General features: G+C 41.7%; 1 protein-coding gene across 13 annotated transcripts in view; it reads right to left on the bottom strand.

The window, feature by feature from the left end:
• TCF7L2 (transcription factor 7 like 2) overlaps positions 1–14347 on the bottom strand; it is a 140552-nt gene that overhangs the window by 14315 nt on the left and 111890 nt on the right. For 10 of the 13 annotated variants that reach the window (XR_003398718.1, XR_003398719.1, XM_026851451.1 and 7 more), the window contains exons 3-9: positions 13475–13607; positions 11222–11324; positions 8365–8451; positions 7564–7573; positions 1983–2113; positions 977–1136; positions 166–273 (exon numbers count right to left, since the gene is read on the bottom strand). Coding sequence is in view for 11 of the 13 variants with exons in the window: in XM_026851451.1 (XP_026707252.1) it covers positions 166–273; positions 977–1136; positions 1983–2113; positions 7564–7573; positions 8365–8451; positions 11222–11324; positions 13475–13607 (732 nt within the window). In the remaining 2 variants the exon portion in view is untranslated. The remainder of the gene's footprint in view (positions 1–165; positions 274–976; positions 1137–1982; positions 2114–7563; positions 7574–8364; positions 8452–11221; positions 11325–13474; positions 13608–14347) is intronic. The other 3 variants (XM_026851444.1, XM_026851446.1, XM_026851445.1) reach the window with 3 other exon arrangements.

Below are 14347 nucleotides of genomic sequence, written 5' to 3'. Positions count from 1 at the left end.
TTAGTATTGCGGAGGGAAGCGTCCGTTGTTGTTACCAGATTGGGATCCTGAGGCACGCTTTCCAAGTAGTGCTTGTGTGCAATGTGTGGTCGTAGTTCAGCAGGTCACATATACATTTCTACAAGCTCAACTACTAAAAAAATTTCCACCTACATAGGAACCTACATAGTTATCCCGTGCGGACCAGCCCGGGTACAGCTGCATATGAAGCTGTCGCTCCTTTCTTGCTAGTTCATAGTATTTCGCTTGTTCTTCTCTGGATAACGCGTGCCACTGAGGTGAAGAAAAGAGGAAAAAGACAGAATAAAAAGCACAAGCAGGTTTTTTTGTTTAAGCATGTTATCAACAGAGTGTATTATTTATATATAATTACAGCAAGAGTTGATTTTCATAAAAAAGAAATTAAAGCAGATGATCTGGCATGCTGACATTCATATTTTATTTATGACTTCAGATTATAACTAGAGTTAACTCAACTGAGTCACAACTAATCATTTACGTTTACTAAGCATCTCCTGATGAGAGAGGAGAATTAAGAAAACTAAATAAAAACAAAGAGCAACGGAGAGGGTCCAGAAGCTGAACTGCTTGTCCTGCGCCAGATGTCAGCTACAGGTTTAGGGAAGGTCTCTCCGTCCTTCCCCACTGGTACCCCCTCTCTTCTAGCTCGCACACGTGCTGATACTGGTACTGTATCCAAAGGCTTTTTCCTTCCCCATTTACTTTTCTGCCTGGTTTAGGACAGAGGAAAACTCTGAGATTTTTCCACCTACAGATCACGGAAATAACACTTCTTTTAACTAACTCCCTCTCTTTCCCAAGTGTCTGCAAAAACAAAAAAACAAATCAAGGCCTTGGGTTTAGTAACTTCTCTATCCATTATCCATGATCAAAGTATCAGGAAAACACAGTGATTCAGAAGGTGTGAATCCTACCGAGTTTCAGTCCCTGCTTGTGCTTCTCCCTTGTTACCTACCCTTCGACCGAGGATTTGGTTGATGGCTGCGCTCTCTTTCAATGTGCATTCTGCTACAACTTTTGCTCTCATTTCCTTCATATACAACATAAATGCATTAAGAGGTTTCTTTATGTGTGGCTTCTTTTTCTCTTCTTCTTTTTTGGAGTCCTGATGTTTTCTGAAGGGTAAAGATACAACAGACAGAAACCTCACAGTGAGAACCCTTGTGAATTTATTAAAATTAATCCTCTCAATCTCTCTAGCATTAATCCTCAGAAATCTCCAGGAAGAGGACCAGAAGGTTCTCTAGAGCCTGCACCCTGGCTGCTGTATGAGAACAGTTTTAAGAGCATTATAAGAAAACCCATCTCACATTTACGCAATGTCACCAAGTGCCCTCCAAGCACCTAGAACAACCTTGGAAGGACACAGGCACACAGGAAAATGGGTTCATGGGGCAGGACATGACAGCTTCTGAGCATGATGACAGAGGAAACAATTATACCCCATCATCAGTGGGAACCAAAATGCTGCCTTTCTGCTTCACCTGTGAAATGAAAGGCAAGAAGCACCAGAAGCACTAGTGGCAGAGGTAGAACAGGCCTCTCCTTGGTTCAAACCTAAACTTGATACCAGCTCTCTCTGCAGCTTTGAACAAGCTATTTATGATCTAATTTTCTGTCTCCTGTTGTGCATCTGGTATCTCACAGCTTCAAACTGGACACTGACTAACAGGGAAACCAGTCGAGAAGCTTGAATCTTGATCCAGAAAATTCCACTTCCTTGTTAAAATGACTCAAATTAGCAACTACCTGTCTATGTCACAGAATGACTCTGAGAGACTGTTACTATTATTTTGACACACTTTGGTAGTTAAACTATGTTCAAATCAATTAGAACAGAAGAGAAAAAGCAAATTTTACAGCAGAAACATTCCCACAAATGCAAGCCTTTTTGAAAGCCACACATACAGAGGTGATGCTTTAGGTGTTCTAAAAAGAAGACATGGGAAGCAACAACTTACGAGCTGTGGAGTGAGCCGACATCGCTCTGGGAAGATTCCTGTTTGACTGTTGGTGTGACTATGGCCGGATGAGGGATTCCAGTTGTATGTAAACTATGGTGTGGCGGGACCATGTGTGGAGGAAACTTAAAAAAAAAAAAAAAAAAAAAAGGCATATAACAAGCACATGACAGCTAGACAAAGCATATGAAAGCTGGCAGCATTAATTAGCAATAAATTAAACATAATGACTCTTCTAATGTCATTAAAGCCAATCTTCCCCTTCATTATCATTAGTGACATGAGACATCATGATTTTAATATCTTTAACAAAAGGCAAATTCAACTGGATGAACTTGAATGAAAGTGGAATTTCAGCTACCTGCAAAAAAATCCACCAGTCCATTTATTTGCTAAGAAATTATCTGTGGCAACCAAGGAATCAATTTTTATAGCTCTGAATCATGTTGTGAATTTGAGATGACATGTTTTATTGCATATTGACAGCAAAATAAAATATTAATGCCAACACAATCTAGATGCATTTTTGATAATCCTTATAGATGCCTCATTAGCTACATTTTGTTGATGGAGCATAAGAAAATATTTATTAATGTCTAATAAATCTCTGAGCCACATTGCTTTAAAAGAAGGTGGGAAGACTGTGGAATTAAGTCAATTTTGACCCATAAAGGTAACCTAGGAAGGCTTAAATTAATGCAAAATCACAGTCTAACCTTTCTAAGGAGAATAAAAAAAATGTTGTCAGCTTTATGGTTTATGGTCATATACATGGACAGGCCCCGGTCCTGCAACTGGATTCAGAGGGATGTGAAATCCTTCTGCATGAATCTAATTGCTCGGTTGGGGCCACAGCATGAACATGGCACAATCATTCGGACATTTTACTTTTTAACTGAAATGAACAAACTTCCCAAAAGTAGGATTGACTTCTTATCATTATTTCTTAACAGTCTCAGAAAGGTTTTGCAGTGAATAAGGAAAGCACACTATGACTGACTGCCTTTCCCTTAGAAAAACCCCACTTAAGTCAACAGGTTTCCAGGGAATGGGATCTAACCTAATTTTGGCTCAGAAATAACTTGCTCCTAAATTCCAAAGTTAAACTGATATGGCAAACTACAAGGCTTTTTTAATCATTGCAAATATCTACTCTCAGCCCAGATTTTGAACCATCTTGGTTCAAATAAAATACCCCAAGAATATGGAACATGTAATGGGATAAAGAATTATTTCTTCTATCATCAATTTACAACGATTTTTTTATCGAACAGGATTTTAAATGGGGTGATGTACCATGGGTTAGTAGACTGTGTAAAAGTATCAGAAATATAATGGGATTCCTTTTTTTTTTTTTCTCCACTCACAAATTCCATTACTGAGCTTAACTCCCCCAACCAAACGGCCTAGACATTCCCTACATTCACAAGATGACACAGTAGTACTTTAATGAACAAGAGGTACTGTCCACTGTGAGCTCTGAGGATCTTTGTCTATCAGCTGGTAGTACTCAGGATCATTAGACAGAAGTATTTTGTCTTTGAAGGCAGTGGTGGCACGAGCAGGGAGAATGTGAAATTGTTCGAACTGTAGAGAATTGCAGCTCCCCACAAACAAAGGCATGGAGTGATGGAAAGGAGGAGGGTGTGATGGCAAGGGAAGAGGAGAATGGGCAACAGAATGGCCATTCCTGCTTATGCTGAAGACTCATGGACTTAAATCTCCAAGTGAATTGTCAAAATGCCTTCCCTGCTCTCTGACAGAAGTATCTGGGAGAGAAATGCACGTTTGGGGAAATGCCTTGGTGCACGGTAGGTCATAACAGAAGACAACGGCAAGGCTGCATGGAGACCGACATCCTGATCCCACTTCTGCCACATCATCAGCAAGACACAACTTGGGCCTTTGTATCATTTTTTTTCTGTTCTCCCTCTCTTTATTTTCATGTGCATGTATTTTGATTGGAGATGCCTGAAATTTGTTCACACAGTGCCTGGGGCCTTTAGCCACAGTACAATGCAAACAGTAAAACTAACAGTAAGAGCTTTTTTTAAAAAAAGTAACTTACAAACACGGGCAAAAATAAAACCCACGGCAAAATCCTGACCTCACTGGAAGTGGTATAAGCATAGTGACAAAAAGTTCACATGCATCCTATCAAATGACTGTCTGTCCTAGGCAAGGCTTAGCATTCAAGAGAGGACTATGCTGCTGGGGCTAGCGAGGGTTCAAACCAGAATGAGAGCCAATGACAAGGGGACAATGAAGGATGAGGATGGAGATGAAAAGCCTACCTTCAGAGAGCAGGCGGGAAGAGGACACAGAAGGGCATATACCAGCAAGTAAGAAAAGCTGAGTGCAGTGGTAGCACAAGGACAGAAGGGTATGAGCGCGGACCTGAAGACGATTAGACTCATCACTGGAGAAGTGTTCCCAGATATCACAAAAGACTGATTACAGATGGAGTTTGTGGGGACAAAAGATGCATGCTTGTTAAACTTCTGAAGAGGATCCTGTGATGGGGCCATAACTGGGTCATAAACTTGCTTCTCAAATGAGGATCTGGTCAAAAATTAAAACACACTGCAAAATGAACTCTGCCTACATGATGGATTCTTGTATAGTCAGGATGTTCAAAGGAAACAAATTCAACAAAAGCTAGGGGGTTATTTTATTCATTTATTTTTGATGAAGATTTAAGTATCTCCAGCTATTAGAAGATTGAGGAGAGTGAAGAAAAACTGCAAAAAATGTAATTTCCCTCCCTAATTATGGGAAAAATGTTTTCCCAATTACTGTTTAGGAGAAAGAGAGTAAGCGTTTGCACATTGAAAGTGACATATGGGGAGGAAGGGCAGCGAAGCAGGAGAAGCCTCCACTGACTTCAGCTGGGCTGAGATTTTAGCCACTGAGCTCTAAACTTCAGAGACATGGGAACCTTCAGCAGCAGGCAGCTGCAGCTCAGTAGTTATTTTCAGGGTGGCAATTTCCCCAAGGAAATTGTGTTCAGTACCAACGACCATTCATTATTTCACAGTGAACCTCTCTCCCTCCAAGACACAAGGCTGCCTATTGGCCTTGCACACCCCTTCCTATGTTTTGGGCTATAAAAATATGCTCCAGAACCCAAAGTTGCTCTCACAACCCCATGGACTTCAGTGGGCTGGGTGAAGGTTCAGCCCAAAGTCTGAGTACCTACTTATTTCCATGTAGACATCCACTCACACGGCAATACGTGTTAGGGAAGAGTGTTAATTTTTAGGTTCCTGGCTACACTCCAACTTCAGTAATTACATTCAGCAAAAGTGAATTTCCCCTGAAATTTCAATTACAGAAGGTATTTTCTATTGCCACCATTTAACTGCTGTGCAGTGTTTGTCTGGTGCAATTCTGTCAAATTATTTCCTGATTTCCTCTCACAGCAGCTGTTTTTTCATAGTGGGTCCACTGTTTGCCCATCAGTCAGTTAATCCAGTCTCAATTTGCATTAAGGGCATATTATAGAGGGGTAATGAAGGATTGAGAGATGTTCTAAGAATGTTGCACGCATACAAAGTGAGTGGGGCGATGCTACAAGCAGAGAAAAGAGTTGTAAATGGTTAAAACAACTCGAAGACACTACCTTAATAGTCTAAACCGTTTATGAAAATCACTATTAGTCACCCATTAACCTTTTATAAACTATTCATAAGCACACTCTAACTAATGAACTGTAATTACTAAGCTTAGGGAATATTCAGGGTTGGGAAGCATTATATGCTCCAATGGTCTATACTGTAATGCAGGCAAAGACGGGAATAACTTTTAAAGGAAGGCTCTGGAAAAATGTGGATGGAGGGGTGAGGTTGGGGTCTTCCCCGGCTTCAACATTTGGACAAAGCCAACACAGTGACCCCAAGGCTTGTACCAGGGCCCTGTGGGGCTGTTGCCTGGAGGCCAGCCATGAACAGCATGTCTACGGGCAAGCGTGGGCATCCCTGGGCATGCCAGCCCCATCTCCCAGCTACGCTGGCGACTCGGGGCAAGGGCTGTCCCACAGCTGAGCTCAGGCACTCCAGCTGATACCGGGGGCATGAGAAAACATGCATCGACCCATGTATCAGAGCACGGTCTGCCCAGAGGGTGTTCCCATGTATGGGAAACCAGGAGGGAAGTTTCTGGGCTGAAACAAAGGATAAACATCTTAAATCTATTCATCAGTCTGCATGTGCGCCTGAGCATGTGCGCGTGCACGGACTTATGTCATAGACAAAAAGAAAGGCTGTGTGTGTATATGCACACCCCTCACCTTCACCTAAGACATCCCCCCATATTTTTTTCTCTAGAAGTATTCCATGAATTGCAATAAACACCCTAAAAATTCTAAGCAGCTCATTATATACCACTGTCTCCTTTTATGGCTCCAAGCCAGAATATAATGATGAGTCTTAACTTGTTAAGGACAACTAATTTTTTGTTCCTGGCTGTCTCAGGGGCTTCTCTCTTACTCACTCTCACTTTACTTCACTGTTGACATGTTTCTGTTAACTGGATGTCATCTGCCTGCCTTGATTTTATGCACAAGCAGTGGGATGCATTTTTCTGTGCAACAATTCTGCTTTGAGTTGCATTAGATTTGTCATTATTCTCTCATTTTCCCCTTGCACTTGTAACATTTCATCTATTCCTGCCTTATTTTTTGAGCCACGGTGCACCCACATTATGGTTTATACATGATCTTGCTCCCTTTGAAGCCGGCAGATTTCAGAGCCAGCCCTCGTCAGGAGAAGTGCCTGCTACCAATTTAGCAGGCTGAGGGCCCCGAGCTCCAACAACTCAATCTAAAGGGGGTCACAGGGTGGCACAAGCGAGTGTCAGCAAGTGCTGTTTAATTGCCAATCTAGGCTTCTCCATGGTGTTTAAAGTATAATGACCCATCACTTAATTCTGAGAAGTCCTGGCCCTGCTGCTGAATGGAATGAATATCAAAGGATGTGCTAGAACAGGGCAAGAAGCCTACATTTCCTATAACTGCCATAAGTATAATAGACCTCTACTTCTGTCGTCCCATTACCACAATAATGTATTTAATTTGCTGTGTACTCTTTTTAACTAGATACCTTTCATAAAGCCTATCTTGGGAATATAGCCTCCCCCCTCCCACATCTCCCCCCTCCCTCAAATGACTAGCCTCTCTAATAATAATTAAACTAAATCAAGCTCTACTTTGCCTCACACCATGCCTGCAAGTCTTTTATAGATATTAAAAAAGATTAAATGGAGGGAGGGAATCGTTGTTTAAATTTACAGCTCTCTCCCCAACCCAGGATTTTTTCTCTCCTGTGCTGGGTCTATTCTTTTTTTTTTTTCAAAGTTGATTTTCTAGTTATCTCTGTTTGTTGGAGCAACATGAGCAAATTTTAATTTTTTGCTTTTACTCTACTTACTAAAGCACACAACACTATTTCCCTCCCATTCACTCACAAGCTCTAGTTACAGGTTTCCATTTCTCAACAAGGTGTTTTTCTCCCCAGTGCCCCCTCCAATCTTTTCCTCCTTAAATTCTCTGTACACCACCCTTCAAATAACAAACTGCAGAGATGGAGAGAAAGGGAGAGAGCAGGGAAGAGACGTGGAACCTTGCTATGTAATGCATGCTAATTTAATTATGTGCCATCATCAAAATGGATTAGCTGTTTCAGCCCATCAAGAAAGTCTAAACCTCCACCGATTTAATTAACCAGACTGAAAATCAGATGAACAGAAAAATAAAACTATCATTAGGAGCAATTAGTGATTACTTAAACATAGTGCTGCCAACCAGTTTGTAAATAAAACTAGCAGCCCCTGGTAAATTAGATGGAATTAATTGGAGGTAGGGAGGGGGAGAAATATATACTTCTAAAGCTTTAGAGGGTCAGGCAGACCCTTTTATGTTACTAACAGTTTGGAGCTTTGGTAGGGGAAAACATAGTGCAGTAACCTTCCTCCCAACTCCGCTTGAAGAACAGCCCTCCTCCCTCCTGAGACTCCCCTCTCACACACAGAGTGCTGCTCTGGGTGACAGCCACCAAGAAAGCAGAAGGTATCATGACTTCTCCTTGCATTTTCAACATCACATTGTCCCAGCTTTTTCATTTTAGTTTGGCTTTTAAAGATGACTTCCTGCTCCTCCACCTCTCTCCCTCAAAAACAAATTCTTAAGGCCAAATGACAGCACTAAGAAACCCTCTTCTCCAGTGGGAAGGTACCCCATGTCCTCTCCTCCTCCACCCCACCAAAAAACTAAGGATAACTGTTTAACTGAAGTGCCTTCAGAAATAGATGGAATGCCCTCCTCTAGAGAGGGCAGCAGAAGGAGTTACATTTGCTCTCAATTCAGGACCTCAGCATTTGGACTCACCTTGACATGGAAGCATTGACGGTCAGAGCTGTTGGGTAAGGGTGGCGGAAACCCCCTGTTGTGATTGGGTACACTGGCTGACCTTGCCTGGCAAAAAAGAAGGGAAAGGGAGAATGAGAGAAAGAAAAAAGGTTTTTTTTTTAAAAAAAAACAAAACAACAAAAAACTTCTCTCTGCACAGTAAGCTTTATTCTCATTTGATCAGAACAAAAATCTTGGGGATTGTACAGCAAGGATCAAAGGAAAGAAACACAGAACAATTTGAATGCCATAAATCTGATAGGAATGGCTAATTAAATTTTATAACCTCTGCTTATGTCAATAGAGACCCTCTCCCCAAGCTGAAACTAGGTGTTTTGTTGTAATAATTAAAGGCGAAGTCTCGCTTGCTTTAATGGAGCCATCACACTAATTGAGGGCTACACATCCAAAGGAAAACAATAATGAATGTAAATTTATACCAAAATAAAGTACAGTGAATCAAAGGACTTCAGTTGCGCTTTGGGCCTCTTTCGGTATTTAGATCTCGGTGAGAAAACATTAAATTAACAGAGCTTAATTTGTAGCCTTTTGTCAGATTAACAAGTGTTGACAAGAGTTACCGGGGGAGAGTCCCCAAGAAGTATTGTGGGTAACCAATAGACAATCACACCTCATTACAATAATTAAAAAATACAGCAACATGCAAAACAGCATCCTCATGAAAGACACACAACTTTTTCTGATTGAGGTTTGTCTGTGCTGGCTAGTTCTTTTCATCTGTCCTTCAAATATATCATCTGACTGGGCAGGATGCTTTCTGGGAGGGTACTATGCTAGAGATATCCAGGCCAGTTGAGGATAGATGGGTTGGGAAGTTGATGGTGAAGCATAAGTGGCAACGAGAGGGGAAGTGAAAACCTTGGGTTACTTCTGCAAGGTTGGCCATGCTACTCTCCTAGAGCAAAAGCAAATGTGATAGTATCAGTCCTCAACAAAAGCCACTTGGAGAAGCCGTAGGAGCTGTGGGTAGGTAAGTAAGCCATGGGTGCTGACGTGTTATAAACCAGCAGCGATGATGACAAGAGTCTTCCTGTGACAGAGGTGGCCATCAGCACTTGCCTGATGAAACTGGCCACACATGGCAACATTCACATGGTTTGGCTGCCACGACACGAGGTTCAAGGAGGACAAACCTGTGTCTGCACACATAAAGGTGTAAGGCTCTGAGACACGGATGAGCAACGAGGCACTGGTCAACACAGTGAGGAATTTCTTCTGTGCACTCTCATGGCTTTAATGTTACTGACTTTTGGCATTAGATACTTGTTTTAAACGCTGAGGCTGTTACTGTGCAAACTTGATCTAAGCAGTGGCAACAAAGGAGCATGAAATGGCTGTACTGCAGCTAGGCCTTGCACACAAGAAAGAAGAAAAGGAGCTGACATGCATTCTACCAGCGTTCAGGGTGTCCTATGTAAAAAGTAAATCACCACAAATGAGGAGGAATTTAAGATTTCAGGGAGCAATGCTCTGGGTTTTTCTTCCGCTCATGCTGTGCTCTTCTGGAGAAACAGCCTTCTGCAGAGAGCAGATGGACATGCTTCACCCTCAGGGTGGGAGAGCCTCTACTCAAGTTGCATGACCATCCTGTGAGGAAAGACAGTCTGCAAAGAGGCCAGAAGCAGGCTGCTGTGGCTGAGGTCTGAGCTCCAGCTCTCCTGTATCCACACTTTCGTGCTTGAGAAAGGCCCCCAAAGCCTTTGACACTAATCCCCCTCCCTGCCCGAGAGCTGGGGGTGTGTGTGGACCCCCTGCTCTGCCCTGGTCTCCTACAGGGTGTGAACTCCACTTCCTTATGGAGGGCAAACTTGTGAAGAGGTATTTTAGCACAGCTGGCCAAACAACCTCGACAAGGAACAAACTATTTCTAGCTTTGGGCAATTTATTTCTAAAGAAATATGATCTCCCCGAAACTGATGAGGCCCGTTGCTATGTCAGAAAAATAGGGTAGTAGTCTTGATTTATAATGCAAGAGAACTGTTGTATCCAGCAACACAAACGCATTTTGTAAGCATTTAGATCAAATATACTGTACAAAAGGCCTAGGCAGTGCATAAGTGCATTATAAACCCATTGCAGAGATGGCAACATAAGAAAAAAAAAAAAGCTTAGTTATGGGGGGGAACCTCATACCCAACAAGGCTCTGCAAGTGGGATACGAGGAGCTGAAAAGAAAACAAAATCCCAAACTAACTTTCCATGGGGGTTTTTTTAGCTAGTTTTAAAGTAAACTAATTCCTCTTTCTTGTTTGCAAGAAAATTCCATTCCTTAGATGCCAACTGCCCAGCCACATCTCAGCCAGGAATGCTGCTCACTGGCCGATGTAAAGCTCTACTGTTTCAACAAGAAAAACGAAAGGCGTTTCAATGAGGAAGGCCAATGAAATTTAAAATTGCACATTTACAGTGAGGATGGTCCTGGTAAAAAAAGAGTCTATGAGAACCACCCTGAGCCCACAGAAAACCAAATTTGAAGAAAAAAACACACTGCGCAGTGTAAGGCCATTAACAAAAAAAGAATGTTTCTGCAGAAGGGTATAAAAATTCATGCTTCACCAGCTATCAGCTGGTTGAGATGACATGCGAAGCTGTGTCCAACTGCTCCTGTTTGTTTAAGACCACATGACCTGGCATAAGTTTTAATTAAACTTCATGAGGTAGGTAAATTCATAACCACTCAACAAAGTGGCAGTTGGCAAACAGACTTATCTCAATGCACACACACTTGCGCACATACACACACACATATACAATTCTAACATAAATTCTACACATCAAAAAAGAAAAAGGAAATTAAAAAAATGGAACTCCTTACTGTGGTACTAACCATCCTAGCGGATGGGGGATTTGTCCTACAGTGCCTGGTGATAACGGATAATAAGGAGATATATCTGGAGGATGTGGAGGCCTTGGAATTCCTATGGAAGAGGAACATAAAGCAGCGTTAGTACTGAGACATGGAAATAAATAAAATATAGGAAAATGCACATATGTTTCTAAATTGCTATGTATTCGTTTTTATTACAACAGTCATGGCTTCACTTTGGGTTTCCAAAGGCTGTTTCACAGCCTTCTTTTATAAAGTGAGACTCTTGCATATTTTTAAATGAGATTCAACCAGAAAAACTGATGTGATTCCCTCCCTCATTCACCTCTCCAATTGGAGATAATTACTTTGTTATTTAGAATAAAAAATTAGAAGTCTCAGCTATAGTTTTGGTGTGATGCTGTGCTAGGTGCTGTCTTAAACACTCAACAGAAAGATGGTCCCTGTATCCACTTCAAGGTTATTTTAGTCTCAGTCACCAAAAGAGCATAGGCCCTACCCATACATTGGCTGGGTACTCAACAGCATGGTGTTACTCCAAAGTAACCTCCAAAATGAGTTACAGAGTCATTGTAATTGCAAATGATGTTTGCTCTTGAGAAAACCTAGGCAACCTTTTCTGAAACCTAGGTGGAGGTGAGAGCCCCTGGAAATACCTGGTGGAACCAGGGGCAGATGCTGAAGGTGTGCAGGGGAGGACAGAGAGCCCACCCGTCCTCTCTGAAATCGATGCAGTTCCTACTCGGAGAGCAGAAACCCACTCCAAACACAAGCCTGAAATCTTAACACTCCTTACCTTAAGAGCAAGTAGGCATTACTCAGAGGAGTAAGGGTTACAAGACTGGGTCTTTCAATTAACAAGCCAAAGCACAATTACACAGCAGAAGCAAAATGAAAACAGAAAGCATTAAAAGGAAGGGGTAGTGTATTCATGGCTAAAAACTATTTTTTTAAGTCACTCGGGAAGCTTTTAATCTCTAAATTAAATCTCCTTGTGTGACATTTTCATGCAGACATTGCTTTTTCTCCATTACAAAACTCAAACAGATTAACTGGGCTTTAACCATCCGGCGAGCTATTTGCACACTTGAAAGAATGTTCACAGAAGAAAAGTAAACAGTCTACAGACGTTAATCATATGTTTTACGATAACCGTTTAAAAGCTATTCCCTGTACTACCATTATTTAAATGAGAGGTTGACTATGCCATTCACTTGCAATACCCAGGGATGGTGAGATGGATTCCTTTTAAGCCATGTGAAGTTAGCATTAAGCACAATTAAAAGGGGGCCCCCAGTTGAAGCACAGGGAGTGAAAACCAGCTAATGCACAGCCTCATTCAAGGGCTGGAGTTTAGATAAATTATCTGCATACGTTAAGGCCAACACAGAGAGATTCCTTTGACATGAATTCAGTTTCTAACGTACTTTCCAATTAACTAGCTGGGATTTAGATTAACAAAAAAAAACCCCACTGTCACTAGGAACTCAATGCAGCCCAAAGAAAGAAGATTGACACTGTTTGACTTCTCTGGGCCCTCAGGTTAAACAGGGACTCTTAAAAAGTTAGAATAACATGTAAATTCTACTCTGTAACACCAATAAATCTAGTCAGGGTTTTACACGGTGCTCTATATTCAAGAAGACTGCCCTTCAGGCTGAACTGAGAGTTGGGTAGACTTACACTGGGGAAAAGAGTTGCAAGTGTAGAGCTAGAGCTAAGTAGTTAGAGTGGATGAAAATTCAACATTATAGGAGAAAAATGGCTGAACTCCTGACACAGAAACAATGGGATTTGGGGAATTAAAAGAGATTCATTTTGAAACCGGTCGTGACCCACCACCTTTAAAATTCCAGCTGCAATTTTGTAAGTGCAGATCACAGAACGTACATGTTTAATTCTCTGGGTCATGCATGCAAACCAAGCACTTGGTAGATCGAACTACTAGGTGGGGTAACATGATTGCAAAGAAACACACCTGCAAACGACCCCACACATGCAACTCTGGTGTCACCCTGAAGAAGCTTTATGAAAATTCACCCAGTAGGTTTCTTTCTGAAGCCTAATTGGCTTAAAAAAGAAACTATTTTGTCTGGGTTCTTGCATGCGTTTGACATTTTACATGTCCCCTTTGGTGCTGCAGCATGGGAAATCCTTCCTCCTGCACTCCTTCCTTTAATACACAAAATGGAAAGATCCACCTACCCACTCTCAAAAAACTCCAAACTATTTCCCACCTACCTGTTTTGGGATCTACGTCGGCTGGTAAGTGTGGAGGAGGGTTTCCCGGTGTGAAGTGCTCATTGCTGTACGTGATAAGCGGCGTAAGAGGGTGTACATGGTGTGGGTGCTGCACAACTGGCACTTTGTTAGACTGTCAAGAGAAAAAGGTCGACGGCATTAGAGGAGTGCCGGGTACTCCCCACTTGCAGCACGAGGCATGACATACAGAAGGATTTCAACATGCTCCTCAGACTTTTCCAGATCCCTTCTCAGCGTCATCCTTGCAGTCTTCCTACCCTCTTGCTTAAAACCTCCTCGCACACTTTCCTCACACCTGACTTTCTTTAATCTTTTTGACCTGTCATGCTCCAATACAGAATAACAAGCAATTCTTTAAAATTTTTCCTTTTTATTTTAGAATCTTGTGCTTCACCTCCAAGATGCAGGCAGACTCCTCAGTGAGGGGCTGATGGAGTCCCCCATTTAATTAGCACGAGACCCAAATGCTCACTGACCTGTAGGTCTTTTCCTTTTCCCCCTCCTGTCCTCACTTTCAGTTCTGCATTTTACTGCTCATTGCAAATACTCCAGATAAAAAGCCTTTGTAGTGCTAGAGTATTCCCTTCATCAGCAAGCATTAAGCTGACAAGCAATCACCTGCATATTTTATATATATAGATATAGATATAGATATATATATATATTTATTTTTTTTTTAGAAGAGCCGATTAATTATCAATTCATCAGAGAGCACTAATAAATGGAAACTGGATACTGATGAAAATAATGGCAAAACCACAGATAAAGCTATTGAAATTAACATTTTTGCGGGGGGAATAATCATTGAGATATCATGAGGTTTTCCCTGTCACATTCCTAGCTCGGGGGGGG

Source organism: Athene cunicularia, assembly GCF_003259725.1.
Source record: "Athene cunicularia isolate RWA chromosome 6 unlocalized genomic scaffold, athCun1 chr6_part1, whole genome shotgun sequence".
Lineage (NCBI taxonomy): Eukaryota > Metazoa > Chordata > Aves > Strigiformes > Strigidae > Athene > Athene cunicularia.
The sequence above is the reverse complement of the archived record's forward strand: the minus strand, read 5'-3'. Positions and strand labels throughout refer to the sequence as shown.